Here is a 17892-nt window from a genome sequence, read left to right on the forward strand (position 1 = left end):
GCTGCTTACTCCTCCCCACACTAACCTGCGCCACTAGCCCCGCCCCTTAAATGGAGACTTTACTCTGATTGGCTCGTGAGTTTTAACTAACCAAAGGAGAAACAGGAATGAAATGTTTGACCGGTAACAGGTTACGTTACACATATAAACACGGCTTCTTCCTCTCTCTTACTTAATGAACTTAAAGACGTTTGTGTAAATTTATCTTTTAACTGCAAATAGTCCTTTTTATTGAACTGTACATATTATGTTTATGCTTTTAACCAACACAAATTTTAACCAATTATAACTAATATGAACTCTATTTATTTATGAACTTTGTTTTAACACAGCATGTTATTATACTGTTAATTGTTTATTATGCTCTGTAACTTTTATGGTTTTTGTACAGGGCTATATTACACAAGCCTTTTTACTCCAATAAATCGATGTTTGTTTGGTTTTGCAATGTCACCAATATATTTTGGAGAACATCATGATTTAACTTTTTTGCCCTCAGGAATGGTGCTGGGAGGATGTACATCAGGTAATGGAGTATTAGTTACATATGGTCATTATCTTCCTCACATACGAAAAAATAATGGATAAAAGAATTATGAGCAAAGAAAGTACTTCATGGGGAACCTTTATGAGGAAAATCACACTGATCATGCATATCAATCTTTTATGAAAGCTTTTAGCTGCTGTTTCAATGATTGTTTTCCAATTGGCAAATTCTTTAAGAAGAGTCATGACTTAAACAAACCCTGGTTTACAAATGATTTACTGAAATGTCTAAGAAAAAAAGAACAAATTGTACAGAAAATATGTCTTAAATCCTACTCCTCTTACTTGTTGGAAAATCCAATTATTGGTTGAAGTGAGGGAGAACAGTCTTCATGTTGGCCTGGTTAAAATCCCCAGCGATGATGAAAACGTCCTCCGTGTGTGCGGATTGCAACTCACTGACGGTCCGGTAGAAAACACTCATAGCCTCTTTAGTGTTAGCAGTGGGGGTCACATACACAGCAGTGATGCTAACAACTTTCACCTGTTTCTTCCTCTCCCTCTCCCACTAGAGTCCATTCATCAATATTACCTTCCTCCTCATCATCTAATCCGACCTCCTGAGTCTGTAACACTCAGCTTGGGTCTACAAGCCGGGTCACAAACATAAATCTGGAGCCACTGCTACTGGACGAAAACTGGTTCAATGCTCCTCAAATCACCAACAGAAAAGTCAGAACAGAGGGAATGAATGCACCAACTTGTTAGGAATTTTATCAAAACTGCGATTTTAAAGTGAACAGAAGTGGTTCATATAAAAGTCCAGGGTAACTTATCCTTTGACTTCTGTCTGTTGTTGTCTCAGTATTTGTCCATTAAGAAAAAAACAACAAACGAACAAAAATTAGAATCCTGGGAAAAAAGGGAGTCCAATGCAAAACATGAGCAAAAAGTAAAAGTAGTCCACAACGGGGAAATGCTTCTCCAATTCACACAAAAGAGGGGGAGGACGTCTTGTGATGTGACACTCTCTGGGTCCACAGTCACCTTTTTATCCTGCCTCAAACTAAGGTCGACAGAGGAAGTAAAGCGTGCAGGTCAGAGGTTGGAAAAAGTCAGAAGCAGACACTGGTCTGCTCTCTGTCCTGACACAAACGAGAAGAAGCCAACCAGATTGTTCTCCCCTCACTGCCTTTGTCACCTCCTAGTTACCCTCCCCCACTGCTCACCTGTGGCTGCCAGGCTGCAGATCACCTGACCAGACAACCATCAGCTCTGAAATGACAGCTCTACGACCTGTTACCTGCCTTCACTTGTCTCCAGTCACAAACCAGTTTATGTCAACCACCAAGACATTCAGGGTTCTGTCCTCTTCACCAACTCAACTGTAATCGTCTGAACTGCTTTCTCGGTGCTCTCTCTCCAACCACTCCCACCGACAGACACCGTAGAAGAGGTCGAGTGAGTTTTAGAGTAAATGAAAAGAGAGAGCGGTGGTGGAGAGAAAACTGTGTTGAAGTAAATCAGAGAATATTTAATGTTATTTTCACTGTGTTTTTTTTTCCCTAAAGCAGTCTGGTGAAGTCTTGTGTAGTTCTTCACTGTGTCCAGCAGAGGTCAGAAAAAACAACGATTATCAGAAGAGTTTGAAGTGAAAAACGAACACACGAAAACAAAGTCTTATGAGCTGCAGTAAAGTCACACCTGGTAATAAAATAAGTAATAATCTCAGTGCACTTTAAACTGATCACATCTGAACTTGAAGTAAGAAACAAACTGTGACAAACAGAGCTACAGTCAGAGGAGGAGCTAAATTGTAAAGACCAGATTCAACGCCACTTTACTGAAATGAAACTCAATTTTTTTCAGAGCGACGGCAGAGCTGCAGTCCTGACAAACCTCTGTGTTTCTGTCTGAAAAAAAATATCTGAGTTCATCTGTTCTTTCTCAACATTGGACTCAAATACTGGTGAGTACAGCTGATAATATTTACTGTGTTTCAACAACCAGCATCAAAACTTAGAGCTTCAGTCCAACAGGAAGTTCCACTCTTTCTTCTTCACACTGACTCAGCATGTTTCTTTAGAAGTTCAATAACTCATCAGTAATCAATAAATCTCTACTTAAACTGTGTTTTTGTCTCTTCCTCTCTTGTTGTCAGTGTGTAGACATGTCTGCTGCCAGATGTCTGAGATCTAAAGATCAGTTTCTGTGCTCCATCTGTCTGGATGTGTTCACTGATCCAGTCACTACACCATGTGGACACAACTTCTGCAAACACTGCATCACTCAACACTGGGATACTACTGATCTGTGTAAGTGTCCCCTGTGTACAGAGATGTTCCACACTAGACCTCAACTGAAGGTCAACACTTTCATCTGTGAGATGGTTGCTGAGTTCAGACATGAAGCTCAACAGAAAGCCAGCAGCTCAGAGCAACAAGCTGCCAAACCAGGAGAAGTTCCCTGTGACGTCTGCACTGGAACCAAACTGAAGGCCCTGAAGTCCTGCCTGGTGTGTCTGCTCTCCTACTGTGACTCTCACCTGGAGCCTCATCTGACAATGTCAGGCCTGAAAAGACATCAGCTGATCCACCCTGTGGACAACCTGGAAGACAGGATATGTAGGAAGCACGATAAACCTTTGGAGCTATTCTGTAAGACCGACCAGACATGTGTCTGCCTGCTTTGCCCTGTTTTAGACCACAAGACACATGAGTTTGTTCCTCTGAAAGAAGAATATGAAGGAAAGAAGGCAGAGCTGGGAAAGACAGAGGATGAAATTCAGCAGATGATCCAGAAGAGACGACTGAAGATTGAGGAGATGAAAGAGTCAGTGAAGATGAGTAAAGATGCTGCAGACAGAGAGAAAGCAGAAGGTGTTCAGGTCTTCACTGCTCTGAAGGAGTCTGTTGAGAGAGGCCTGGACCAGCTCATAAAGGAGATTGAAGACAAACAGAAAACAACACAGAAACAGGCTGAAGGTTTCATCAAAGATCTGGAACAGGAAGTTTCTGAGCTGATGAAGAGGAGCTCTGAGGTAAAGCAGCTCTCACGCTCTGAAGACCACCTCCACCTCCTCCAAAGCTTCTCCTCCCTGAAAGCTGCTCCACCCACCAGGGACTGGACAGAGGTCAGGGTCCGTCCACCATCATATGAGGGGACTGTGATGAGAGTTGTGACTCAGCTGGAGGAGACGCTCAGTAAAGACAAGAAGAAGCTTCTTGAGGCTGAGCTGAAGAGGGTCCAGCAGTATGCAGTGGATGTCACTCTAGATCCTGCTACAGCAAATTCTCACCTCATCCTGTCTGATGATGGAAAACAAGTTTACTGTGGTGACGTGAGGAACAATCTTCCAGACAACCCAGAGAGATTTTCTAGATGTCCATGTGTTTTAGGAACGAAGAGTTTCGCTTCAGGCAGATTTTACTTTCAGGTTCAGGTTAAAGCAAAGACTGAATGGGATCTAGGAGTGGCCAGAGAGTCAATTAACAGAAAGGGAATCATCACACTGAGACCTCATGGTGGTTACTGGACTGTATGTTTGAAAAATGGAAATGAATACAAAGCCTGTGCTGGTCCTCCAGTGCGTCTCTCTCTTCATTCTCGTCCTGAAAAGGTGGGGGTGTTTGTGGATTATGAGGAGGGTCTGGTCTCCTTTCATGATGTAGATACTGCGGCTCTTATCTACTCCTTCACTGGCTGCTCCTTCAATGACAAACTTTACCCATACTTCAGCCCCTGTAATAACATTTGGGGTAATAACTCTGCACCTCTGATCATCTGTCCTGTCAATCAAACTGTCTGATCCATTTAATGATGTAACTTTGAGATCAATGAATGAACTTATTGATCTTCACTCTTTATCCACACTCTGTACATATATGCTTTAATACTACAATACTGGTACAGCTGGTAACACAAAGATAGCAATGGATTAGAGAGATACGGTACAAACTCATTATTCTGGAATGAAATGATTTCATTGTTAATTATGATAAAAATGTTCATATCAACTTGTTTTCTTTCATTAATGTTCTCATTCCTTCATTCATCAGTTTAGATTTAATTTTTGTTGGACTTTTACCTTTTACTTGTTTTAATGTTTTTACTCTCTTGATTCATTAAACTCTTGTGTGGAATTTTTGATAATTATAAAATGAGCTTCAATTAAAGTCCTAGAGCTGTGAACAAGATCGTGTCTGTGTCATCAGGAGAGTTTGTTGAAGACAAGAATCTCAAACTATTCTCCTATTGTTATATAACACAAACCCCTCTGACACTATTAGACAAGATTCCACAGTGTTACACATGATTGTACTACACAAATATAGAAGTTTATAGGAGAAATGAAATGAGTGATGTAACTTTAGACTGAATGTGGGATTGACCCAGAGCTGTAAAAGACTGTAACATGAAGATGAGTTCCTGCAGATTGAAATAAAGTCACACTGTAAAAGAAAAGATGGACCAAACACAAGTCCTCTTGTTCTATGTTTGTTAGAATAATAATCACATGTAAACCTGAAGGAGAAACAGATCTTATCAAGGAGAGTTGAAGATATATAAATTAAATAGCACAAAAGTAATTCAAATTAAATTCCACTCCACCAAACAAGCAGACCGGACACCGAGGGCAGAGGTCACTGCTGTAGTGTTGTTAAAATCAGGACCAGCCACATTTACAGTCGTCCTTAGTGTGGTGGGAGCAGTGGAGATCAGGACATGTGTGAGACCTGCTAAGGATCTGTCCTGAATGTCCAGCTGGGCCCCATGAATCAGAGGTTCCTTCAGCAGCCAGTGTAGGGACATAGTGGGCTCCAGTCTCTTCTATAAAAACAGTCTCCAGGTTTTAAAAAAGCTCTGATAAAAGGCAGACAGGTTCAAAAAGTTTAAACAGTCAGTGTCATTAAAACAGGGGATAATCCAGTCCAAGTCCATTCACTTTCTTTAAAATACTACTCGTAATGCGTCTCCAAACCACATCAATGGGGCCAATGAGGAGCTTTTGTATGAAGTGGAGTCTAAAGGCGGCCTCTCTACTAGGCAGGTGGACCAGTCCCTGTCCCCCTTCTTCCTTTGGCAGGAACAGCACACACTGAGGAACCCAATGAAGCTCATCCCAGAAAACGTTCACAAGGATGGTCTGTAACTGTTTCCCGGGACCAGCAGGGGGCTCCACACAGGCCATCTTATGGCACAGACCGCATGAGACCAGGTTATTAGTGACCAGTGCTCTTCCTCTGTGGGACATCTGAGGTAGCAGCCATCTCCATTTTTCCAGCCTCCCCTTCACTTTCTCCACCACCCCATCCCAGTTTCTCTGTTCAGTAACTCCATCACCTAAAAACACTCTAAGATATTTAAAACCATTTAGTTTCCATGTCAGTCCTACTGGTAGATTAGGAAAATGTTAAGATTAGACTTAGACTAATTTTAGTGTCGTTTTGTATGCACAGGGTGTATACGGAATGAAATTTAGTTGCACACGGCTCACGACAATGTAATAAAATTACAATGAAAGTACAATATAAAGTGCAGCAGCGATAGGAATGCAGGGGTGGATTAGCCATAGGGAATTCCGGGACTTTTCCTGGTGGGCCGGTCAATAATGGGCCGGTGGCTGCCGTTTTTGTTTTTGTTTGTTTTTTAATTTAGTTTTTGCTGCGCCTTGCCATGGTTACTCTCCCGGCCAAGGGGCAGAGACATGCACAGAACTCCGCTGCAGCCTGCAGACACATTAGAGGCCCATTGGCTGGTCTGTCTAAAAAATACCTGACCCAGTGGCCCTATGACAGGCTACAGAGAGAGATAGTGAGAGATACTACAACAAAATGGAAAATGCAGCTACAAAGCGGAAAGGCGGAGCGGAAAAACAAAGAGATAAAAAAAAGAAAAGCTCTAGCAACCAATGCTGCTACAAGCAAAAATATTTCAGAAATGTTTGCTGTGGGGGCCAGGGTGGCCGGAGCGGCTTCAGGAGTGGGTCCCTCTCAGCAGCAGGTGTCGGACAGTGAGTCAAGTGAGGCTCCCGCTGCCATGGTGGTGCACAATCACGGGCTGACAAGCTCAGAGAGCCCTAAAAGAGTTGTCATTCGATCACAACATAGAGTCAATGATCACGACACAAACCATGGTGGGGGATGTGGGCGGGAGTTGCGGGACAGGCAGCTGCTGTGCCGGCAGACCAGCGAGTGGAGGCATATATGGTAAGCAACGTTAGCCTGGGGCTGGCTAGGCTACATTTTTGAGACATGTCCAAAACAAAGTAGAAAATGTTTTTACATTGAATGTGATGTGACCTAATTAACAGCATACTTGTGACAAAATATTAGCCCAGAGTTGAAGGGCCGTGACTGTGATATTATGGGTTGTTATTGTTCAGATGATTTAGCTAAGCTAGCTAACAGCTGCTAACGTCAGTCTCTTGTTGCCATAGCAACAGTAAACATAGACATGGACTAATGAGCTGAAAATAGAGATGCAGAATCAAGCTATATTGTAAATACATATGAGATACTTTGAATTTTAGCACAAAATACAAGTAAACCTAGTTTAATTTGCAATATTTGCCACTGAATTTATTGTAATCTTTGAATTATTTTATTGTTTACTGAGGTGATAACTATTTCGCAGGTAAAATTTGTGTGTAACTTTAATTTCTGTGTAAATGTGATTATTTCGTGGTTGAAGATTTTAATTTCAAACATCTGCATATCTTTTAAGTTCAATTAACAGTTATGCAGGTAGGTGTTAGGGCTCTTTTGAGACTCAAGTCATCCTTCATGACAGATAAATTTGTTCACCAAGTGTCACTACGTCACAAAAGGTTACATGGCTACATATACTTGTCAGCTGTTTTTGCTGTTTGCTGGCTGTGGACGAGGAAGTAGAGCAATACATACATGTGCACATACACGTATATGAGAATCCATATCTATTCAGACCTGTAATTCATATCTACTAATATCTAACTTTTTCACACATCTATAGATCATTTTTATGGTCTCTACGGTTTCATAATGACTGACAAAACAAATGAGTTCCAGCTTTAATGCTGCTACTGTCTGTAATATGTTTCTATTTATATTATTTGTCGGGACTTTTTGTTATTATCGTCCGAGTCTGGTTTTAATTAATGCTGGGCTTACACCAAAAGACAGTCACAGTCACAGACTAAAAACTGAAAGGGTAGCATAAGGGCTCTTCCCGTTAGTCTTGTCCCACCCCTAGTCATGACATAACTTCTGTTGTGATTTGACACTATAACAAATAAAGATCGATTGATTACTGATTGATTGATTGCTATAGCTGTCAGTGTTTGTCTTTGAGTTCATAGTTGCATGCTTTATTTGTTAACGGCTATCAAGGAATATGACTCTCCTTTGTAGTTTGCATGAGAGAAGACGCCGCGATTTGTGGACTTCTATGTCGTGTCTGCTGATAATGTAGTGGGCTGGTCCGGACAGACAATGCCAGGGCTGAATTTTTGTCCCAGTCCACCCCTGTAGGAATGTATCATGATGCAAGAGAAAAACTGTTTTAAAAAATGTTCAAAAATGTACAATAATGTTCACAGTGCAAAACAACGATGCAAAATGGCAGTAAAAGTGTATGTATATGTGTGAAACGGAGTCCAGTTAAGGGTTCTACAGTCTGATGGCAAGGGGGAAAAAGCTGTTGCAGAACCTGGTGGACTTGCACCGGATGCTGCGGAGCCTCTTTCCAGAGGGCAGCAGGGAGAACAGTCCATGGTGGGGGTGTGAGGGGTCAGTGATGATGTTACGAGCTGTTACACGTGATGAGATGTCCTGAATGGAGGGAAGAGGGGCCCCGATGATCCTCACCGCTCTCCTCACGTCCTTCCAGTCGGAGGCGCTGCAGCCTCCACACCACACAGAGAGGCAGCCGGTCAGAATGCTCTCTCTGGTGCTTCTGTAGAACGTCTTGAGGATGGGCGGGGGCAGGTGGGTTCTCCTCATCCTCCGCAGGAAGTGCAAGCGCTTCTGTGCCCTCTTGACCAGTGACGTGGTGTTCACAGACCAGGTGAGGTCGTCTGTGATGTGCACCCCCAGGAATTTAGTGCTGCAGGTGTACCAGGTTCAGGTGAAGAGTGGAGGAGATGGTGTCCTCAGTGGAGTGGTTCTGCCGGTAGGCAAACTGGAACGGGTCGAATGTGGATTATCATGATGGGAGTCAGTGCAACAGGCCGGTAATCGTTGAATGAGGTGACTTGAGGTTTCTTCAGCACTGGAACGATGGAGGCAGTCTTGAAACATGCTGGCACTGTGGCTTGGTCCAGCGAGGTGTTAAAAATGTGTGTTAGAACACCAGCCAGCTGACCTGCACATTCCCTGAACACCCGCCCAGGTATGTTGTCGGGGTCTGGGGCCTTCCGTGAGTTGACTTTCCTCAGAGTTTTCAACACGTCGGCTGTGTCAAGGCAGAGTGCCTCCTCTTCCTGGTGGGGAACAGCTTTCTCTGCTGGAGTACTGTTACGTCCACCTGGTAAAACCAGGTGTCAGACAACACAACAACCAGTAAACAAACAAGTCTTGTGGAAATGAGCAAGCGTGATTTATTGTAACAAAGGAAAACACGCTAAGGTGAGGGAGGATGGGACTAAGAGGTTGTGCCAAATAAAATGAAAGTAATATAACAAAAGACGGCCTATCTGAGCTACCTCTGGAAAAAGAAAATCAACAAAAATGCCTAACTGGCTTGTCTACCAAGAAACTTTCCCCAAAACAATACAGTGGTGGCACAACCCATAAACCTAGTGGAATAACAATAATCACCTACGTGAGTGCACAAAATGTACAGGGTACCCCGTCTTACCTAGTCCCAAAAACCTCCCACACAAACCTGAACACACAAAAGTCGCTGCAAGAGCACTAAGAGACAAAGACAGCAAAATCATGTGCAGCCAAATCAAGAGGCAGGAGAAAAGAGGCTGAAGGCCTGAGACGTCCTCCATCTTAAGGTTTCTCCTCTGTTGTGATTGGCCAACTGACGAGGTAATCATCCAATATCCTGTCTACACAGGTGAGCAGCATCTCTGCAGCCATTACCTGAAGAAATAACACAGGAAAGGGGAGGGGAGACACAAACACACAGAGTACCTGGCTGCCTGGCACATAACAAGTACTGTTTAGTGCCTTGAACCTCCCAAAGAAGTTATTGAGTCCGTTGAGGAAGTCAGCATCAACTTCACCCACCGGGGGGTGGATTGTAGCCTATTATCGCCCGTATGCCTTGCCACATACTCCTGGTGTTGCTGGCGTCTTGGAAAAAGGTCTTGGATTTTCCAACTGTGGCTCCTCTTTGCTAACCTGATGGCACGGTTCACGTTGGCTCTCGCTGTCCTCAGTGCTTCCCTGTCGCCGGACTTGAAGGCTGAGTTCCGTGCTTTTAGCGTTTGTCGTACCTCCTCAGTCATCCAGGGCTGTTGATTGGCACGGGTGAGGATGTTCCTACTGGTGCTGACGTCATCTGTGCATTTATTGATGTAGGCTGACACAGTCATGGCATACTCATCGATGTTGGTCTGGTTGTCAAATGTGGCTGCTGCCTTGAACATGTCCCAGTCAGAGCACTCAAAACAGTCCTGGAGGGCCTCCATGGCCCCCTCAGTCCACACCCTCACCTTCTTCACTGTGGGTTTCGCTCTGATTAGCAGGGGCTTGTATGCAGGAATTAGCATTTCAGATAAGTGGTCTGAAGAGCCGAGGTGGGGGCGGGGGGCTGCTCTGAATGTGTCTGATGTTGGTGTAAACCAAGTCTAGAGTATTCTCTCTCCCTGAGTTGGAAAATCCACGTATTGGTTGAAGTGAGGGAGAACAGTCTTCATGTTGGCCTGGTCAAAATCCCCAGCGATGATGAAAACATCCTTCGTGTGTACGGATTGCAACTCACTGATGGTCCGGTAGAGAACACTCATAGCCTCTTTAGTGTTAGCAGTGGGGGTCAAATACACAGCAGTGATGCTAACAACTTTTAAAGATTTAAAACCAATTGCCAAAATCTCAACTCAATAAGATTCTGAAAGTTGTGATTTCTTTTCAACATTTCCAGCCTTAATTGGTTCATCACACTGCTTTGTCCGCCATCGAACAAGCTTCTATGTGCTGACCTCCTTTCCTCTCAATAGATTCCTTTGCCTCCACTAAAATAGAACTGAACACATATGATATCTGGTTTGTTTTTCATTTCCCTGATAAATCCTTTAAATTCTTGGTCATTTGCTTTGAGAGGTCTTGTGTTCCACTGTAGAATAATCAACTTGCTTTATCTGCCTCCAGGCTTTTGGTGATCTGTTCCCAGGATACATCTTTCATCCCCAAAAACTTTTCATCTCCTCTCTCAATTCTTTTAATCTACTCTGATTTGTGTTAAACTTGATCTGTACTATTGATCACATAGGCCATAAACAAAAGCAGCTTCTCGACTGCCACTGCTGTTAGTTTTCTCCTCCTTTTTTAGGGAGCAGGTTCAATTTCCTGATGATACCTCTTCCCCTTTGGTCTTGTCCTCTCTTCACTCCCTCTGCATAAGTTTTGTTGTTCACTGCTTCCACCACCCTCTTCTTGACTTCACAGCCACCGAATGTCGTCCTGTTTTACCCTCCAGTTACAACATTTTATCCTGTCCATCGTTTTTGCACGGACTCATATTAACATGCTCATCTTCCTTTCTGAATTCAAGGATTACTTTAAATTCCTCTCCTGTCATCCTCTGAGCTGTTCTCTTCCAAACTTCTTTTACTGTTTTGATTTCCTTCATCTCACCTGTTTCTTCCTCTCCCTCTCCCACTAGGGTCCATTCATCAATATTACCTTCCTCCTCATCATCTAATCCTACCTCCTGAGTCTGTAACACTCAGCTTGGGTCTACAAGCCGGGTCACAAACATAAATCTGGAGCCACTGCTACTGAACGAAAACTGGTTCAATGCTCCTTAAATCATCAACAGAAAAGTCCAAACAGAGGGAATGAATGCACCAACTTATAAGGAATTTTATCAAAATTGTGATTTTAAAGTGAACAGAAAAGGTTCATATAAAAGTCCAGGGTAACTTATCCTTTGGCTTCTGTCTGTTGTCGTCTCAGTATTTGTCCATTAAGAAAAAGACAACAACAAACGAACAAAAATTAGAATCCTCAGAAATAAATGAAATCCAATGCAAAAAACAAGCAAAAAGTAAAAGTGGTCCACAACGGGGAAATGCTTCTCCAATTCACACAAAAGAGTGGGAGGAAGTCTTGTGATGTGACACTCTCTGGGTCCACAGTCACCTTTTCGTCCTGCCTCAAACTAACGTCGACAGAGGAGGTGAAGCGTGCAGGTCAGAGGTTGGAAAAAGTCAGAAGCAGACACTGGTCTGCTCTCTGTCCTGACACTAACGGGAAGAAGCCAACCAGATTGTTCTCCCCTCACTGCCTTTGTCACCTCCTAGTTACCCTCCCCCACTGCTCACCTGTGGCTGCCAGGCTGCAGATCACCTGACCAGACAACCAGCAGCTCTGAAATGACCGCTCTACGACCTGTTACCTGCCTTCACTTGTCTCCAGTCACAAACCAGTTTATGTCAACCACCAAGACACTCAGGGTTCTGTCCTCTTCACCAACTCAACTGTAATCATCTGAACTGTTTTCTGGGTGCTCTCTCTCCAACCACTCCCACCGACCGACACAGCAGAAGAGGTCGAGTGAATTTTAGAGTAAATGAAAAGAGAGAGCGGTGGTGGAGAGAAAACTGTATTGAAGTAAATTAGACAATATTTAATGTTATTTTCACTTTTGTTTTTTTTCCCTAAAGCAGTCTGGTGAAGTCTGGTGTAGTTTTCCTCTGTGTCCAGCAGAGGTCAGAAAAGACAACAACTATCAGAAGAGTTTGAAGTGAAAGAAAAAAACACATTTAACTATTTTTTTGATCCGCAATAGAGTCACACCTGGTAATAAAATAAGTAATAATCTCAGTGCACTTTAAACTGATCACATCTGAACTTGAAGCAGGAAACAAACTGAGACAAACAGAGCTGCAGTCAGAGGAGGAGCTAAACTGGAAAGACCAGATTCAACGTCACTTCACTGAAATGAAACTCAAACTTTGTCAGAGCGAAGGCAGAGCTGCAGTCCAGACAAATCTCTGTGTTTCTGTTTGAACAAAATTCAACTGAGTTCATCTGTTCTTTCTCAACATCTGACTCAAATATTTCCAAGATGGCCGCCCCTGTGGGTAAACAGTAATTAGAAGCTCCTGTAATACTCTGTTTTACGTCTTGACCTTCACTTATAAGTCTTTGGCAACTTTGAAGTAATACAAAAGTCGTGTGATACAAGACAACAATCCAGGGTTTAGATCCTCTGATATACCGCTAGCTACCCGCTAGCTAACATTACAGCTAGCCGTAGAAGGACGACTTCGACGGTGTTTGTTATGTCGACCCCGAATCACACCGTTGAATGAGGACTGATCTTCCCGTACAGGCTGTTCAATACGCTTACCGGAGGCAGCTCGAACTCAACAGGCCCTTTCTTTGGGCCTGTGCCGGTAAGTCCCGCTTCCTGTCTTGCTGACCTAATGTGGGATTTATAACTGCATTCTTCCGCTGTGGGCTCCCGTTGTGGAGCCCTTGCGAGTAAGTCTTGCTCAGTGCCACCGCTTACATCCCTCACCTAACACAACAACACCTGCCTTGCGTTGCGTTCACCTTTACTGGCCACAGCTATTTGTGTTTCCTCAGCGTTCATCACATAGTTTGCTATCAGTCATGGCTCCACTCACCTCACCATCCTGTGGCAGCTGCACCCGCCTCGCTCAGAAAGTTACCGAGCTTGAAGGACAAAATCAACCTCCACGACCACTGGATGCGCCAAGGTGCCAAGCCCAAAGCTCAGGGCTCCTCCTATCTGCACCTGAATCCTGGTCGCTGATCACTAGTCAAGACAGACGAGGGCGCCGCTCCGCTCCTAAACATTACATTCACTTGGAAAAATTGATTTTCCCCGCTGGACCAAGATGATCCTACTCCTCTGACGGAGGGACCCCGACCCTCTCCTTCGGCTCTGCCGTCTCTGTCTCCTCCGGCTCCACACCAACTACGCCGCTCCATGCCGTTGTTTACACCCGCGCCGCGGCGTGCGTCTCGAATACCTGAGGGAACTGTCTCAGTGAAGCCCGCGTCCCAGGTGGAGCTTCGGGAGCCCTCTGTGCCATCGGCCACACGACATCTGGGCTTGTCCCTCTCTGGTCCGGCACAAGTGGCTCAGCACCCCGTGAAGCACAGCACCTCCACCTCTACCAACGCCCGCTCCAACTTGGCGAAAGCGCTCCGCTTCTCCTCCAAGAATGGGCCTCATTCAGCGCGTACGCGTCACTCCAGACCCCCGCTTCTTTTTTTTTCCGTCGGTGGGCCTGGGAGGCAAGAGGCTGCTGAGGATATTCCTGACGATCGCTCCCCTGTTCTTGTTGTTGGAACTTCTATGGTCCGACAAGTGGAGATCAGCAGATGCAGCACTTCCTGCCACCCAGGTGCGCTCGTTTAGAACACCAGTGACGTCATCCCACAGCTGCTCTCTCAACGTCTATCAGTCTCCACTGTGGTCGTTCACGCTGGTACGTGCGACCTAAAACTGCAGCAATCGGAGAAGCTTAAGGAGGACTACATCTCCCTAATAATTACCATTATGGACTCCAACAAAAAGTGTGTAGTTTCTGTCCCCTTTGTTCCCCCCTATTTAGGTGATTCGAATGATGGTGATTAAAATTCAGCAGACTCAGACAACTCCACATCTGGCTCAAAGGATACTGCCGCAGCCGAGACATCCCATATGTGGACAACTTCACCTCGTTTTTCAAAAGAACTGACCTCTTCAAAAATGACCATTTCCACCCAAATCTTAACGGATCTCGCCTCCTATCCCTGAACATTGAACTCACCCTGCACTCCTGCATGGCTTACTCTGTTTGATGGTCACCAATTCCACACTCCAAGCACTATAGCAGTCCAGTGACAATCTCATCTATCCCTGTTATCACAAACTTTAGGCCTAAGAAATACACCTTTGATCTCACCAGTTCAGCTAACCTCAGTAATCTTGTCCATATCTCTCCAGTTATCAGCTCCCCACACAGAAATGCACCTCAAAAAATAAAATTAAAAATGGCTCTATTAAATGTCAGGTCACTTACAAATAAATCATTTTTAACAAATGAACTCATTAGTACCCACAGTCAAGACTTCACTCTACTAACTGAAACCTGGCTGGATAAAAATGGAACCGCTACACTCATTGAGACTGCACCTCCAAACTTATATTTCTTCTATACCACCAGAACTGATAGGAGAGGTGATGGAATTGCTGCTGTTTTCTCTGACACTTATGGCTGTAAGGAAGTCCACCTTGGTGAATTTACATCATTTGAATACCTTGCCTTGTCAGTACACTGCAAATCTGCAGTCTTAATAATAACTGTTTACCGTCCACCAAAATCCAAATGTGGAGATTTACTTTTTCTTCTTCATATTTGAGGAGAATCAGTCTTTGCTCCTTTTTGCTCGCGGATCAGCCTCATGACTGTGATTGGTCTGCTGCCATGGAACCCGCCCTTATACGTACACGTTCACCGATTCACAGCAAGACAAACCTGGATTGAGTTAGAGAGTTGATAACCAGCGTCGTGATACCGCTCATCCAGATCGTCACTGTTCTGGATAGATTCATCTGGATAAGTTGGAGTAAAGCAGGATAAGCTGAGCTCGCTTTGTGATACAGGCCACAGCTCATTTGTTTTCATGGAGTCCTGTTGTCTTACTCTGTGCTGTCATTGGCTGGAGGCTGAATTCACCCTTGCAGAAAGTTACAGCCCATAAACAGAATAAAACCAAGATAAGAAAATAAGACAGAGAGAGAAACACTGATACCAAACACTAAACCAACATGTTTTATTTTGTATTAAGTATCATAAGTAATATTTAGTAAACCGAATGTGGGTTTACAATAGATTCAAAATGTTCAGAAATAATTTAAGACTTTATTGTTGTTGTTAATCTATTTGAAGTCTGGTGTAGTTCTTCTCTGTGTCCAGTAGAGGTCAGAAAAGGCAACAACTATCAGAAGAGTTTGAAGTGAAAGAAACAAACACATTGAAGTCTTTCTATGAGCTGCAAGGAAGTCACACTAGAATATTAAGTAAATATCTCATTCATTTTAAATTGATCAAGTGTGAAGTTGAAGCAGGAAACAAACTGTGACAAACAGAGGTGCAGTCAGAGGAGGAGCTTAACTGGAAAGACCAGATTCAATGTCACTTTACTGAAATGAAAGTCAAACTTTGTCAGGGCGACGGCAGAGCTGCAGTCCAGACAAATCTCTGTGTATCTGTCTGAAGAAAATTCACTCAAATACTGGTGAGTACAGCTGATAATATTTATTGTGTTTCAACAACCAGCATCACAACTTAGAGCTTCAGTCCAACAGGAAGTTCCACTCTTTCCTCTTCACACTGACTCAGCATGTTTGTTTAGAAGCTCAATAACTCATCAATGATCAATAAATCACGACTTAAACTGTGTTTTTCTCTCTTTCTCTCTTGTTGTCAGTGTGTAGACATGTCTGCTGCCAGATGTGTGAGATCTGAAGATCAGTTTCTGTGCTCCATCTGTCTGGATGTGTTCACTGATCCAGTCACTACATCATGTGGACACAACTTCTGCAAACACTGCATCACTCAACACTGGGATACTACTGATCTATGTAAGTGTCCCCTGTGTAAAGAGATTTTCGACACTAGACCTCAGCTGAAGATCAACACTTTCATTCGTGAGATGGTTGCTGAGTTCAGACATGAAGCTCAACAGAAAACCAGCAGCAGCAGCTCAGAGCAACAAGCTGCCAAACCAGGAGAAGTTCCCTGTGACGTCTGCACTGGAACCAAACTGAAGGCCCTGAAGTCCTGCCTGGTGTGTCTGCTCTCCTACTGTGACTCTCACCTAGAGACTCATCGAACAATGTCACGCCTGAAAAGACATCAGCTGATCCACCCTGTGGACAACCTTGAAGACAGGATGTGTAGGAAGCATGATAAACCTCTGGAGCTGTTCTGTAAGACCGACCAGACATGTGTCTGCATGCTCTGCTCTGTTTTAGACCACAAGACACATGAGGTTGTTCCTCTGAAAGAAGAATATGAAGGAAAGAAGGCAGAGCTGGGGAAGACAGAGGATGAAATTCAGCAGATGATCCAGAAGAGACAACTGAAGATTGAGGAGATGAAAGAATCAGTGAAGATGAGTAAAGATGCTGCAGACAGAGAGAAAGCAGAAGGTGTTCAGGTCTTCACTGCTCTGAAGGAGTCTGTTGAGAGAGGCCTGGACCAGCTCATCAAGGAGATCGACGACAAACAGAAAACAACAGAGAAACAGGCTAAAGGTTTCATAAAAGATCTGGAACAGGAAGTCTCTGAGCTGATGAAGAGGAGCTCTGAGGTAAAGCAGCTCTCACGCTCTGAAGACCACCTCCACCTCCTCCAAAGCTTCTCCTCCCTGAAAGCTGCTCCACCCACCAAGGACTGGACAGAGATCAGCGTCCGTCCACCATCATATGAGGGGACTGTGGTGAGAGCTGTGACTCAGCTAGAGGAGACACTCAGTAAAGACATGAAGAAGCTGCTTGAGGCTGAGCTGAAGAGGATCCAGCAGTATGCAGTGGATGTGACTCTAGATCCTGATACAGCACATCCTCAACTCATCCTGTCTGATTATGGAAAACAAGTTCACTGTGGTGATAAGAGTAAGAATCTTCCAGACAACCCAGAGAGATTTTCCACATGTGTTAATGTCTTAGGAAAGAAGAGTTTCTCTTCAGGCAGATTTTACTTTCAGGTTCAGGTTACAGGAAAGACTGACTGGGATCTAGGAGTGGCCAGAAAGTCAATCGACAGGAAGGGAGAAATCAGTCTGAGTCCTCAGAATGGTTTCTGGACTGTATGGTTGAGAAATGGAAATGAATATGAAGCTCTTGATGATCCTTCAGTGTGTCTCCCTCTTGGTTCTCGTCCTGAGAAGGTGGGGGTGTTTGTGGATTATGAGGAGGGTCTGGTCTCCTTTCATGATGTAAATACTGCAGCTCTTATCTACTCCTTTACTGGCTGCTCATTCAGTGGCAAACTTTACCCATTCTTCTGTCCTGAATTGAACTATGGTGGTAAAAATTCTGCACCTCTGATCATCTGTCCTGTCAATCAAACTGTCTGATCCATTTAATGGTGAAGCTTTGAGATCAATGAATGAACTTATTGATCTTCACTCTTTATTCACACTCTGTACATATATGCTTTAATACTACAATACTGGTACAGCTGAGAACATAAAGATATCAATGTATTAGAGAGATACGCTACAA

General features: G+C 43.9%; 2 protein-coding genes across 2 annotated transcripts in view; both read left to right on the plus strand.

The window, feature by feature from the left end:
* The first annotated feature begins 2181 nt into the window (after window positions 1-2181).
* LOC125004558 (E3 ubiquitin-protein ligase TRIM39-like) lies at window positions 2182-5424 on the plus strand. The gene is made up of 2 exons (XM_047579230.1): window positions 2182-2455; window positions 2648-5424. The coding sequence occupies exon 2, from the start codon at window positions 2657-2659 to the stop codon at window positions 4292-4294; it is 1638 nt and encodes a 545-aa protein (XP_047435186.1). The 5' UTR covers window positions 2182-2455; window positions 2648-2656; the 3' UTR covers window positions 4295-5424.
* Window positions 5425-15719: 10295 nt separating this feature from the next.
* LOC125003930 overlaps window positions 15720-17892 on the plus strand; it is a 6122-nt gene continuing 3949 nt past the window's right edge. Inside the window, exons 1-2 of the mRNA XM_047578198.1 lie at window positions 15720-15899; window positions 16092-17738. Coding sequence (XP_047434154.1) covers window positions 16101-17738 — 1638 coding nt within the window. The 5' untranslated portion in view covers window positions 15720-15899; window positions 16092-16100. The remainder of the gene's footprint in view (window positions 15900-16091; window positions 17739-17892) is intronic.

The sequence above is a fragment of the Mugil cephalus genome, chromosome 2, assembly GCF_022458985.1.
Source record: "Mugil cephalus isolate CIBA_MC_2020 chromosome 2, CIBA_Mcephalus_1.1, whole genome shotgun sequence".
Taxonomy (NCBI): Eukaryota; Metazoa; Chordata; class Actinopteri; order Mugiliformes; family Mugilidae; genus Mugil; species Mugil cephalus.

Excerpts from the sequence above, each read along its gene's own strand:
- LOC125004558 (XM_047579230.1), top strand. The coding sequence starts at position 2,657 with ATGTCTGCTGCCAGATGTCTGAGATCTAAAGATCAGTTTCTGTGCTCC.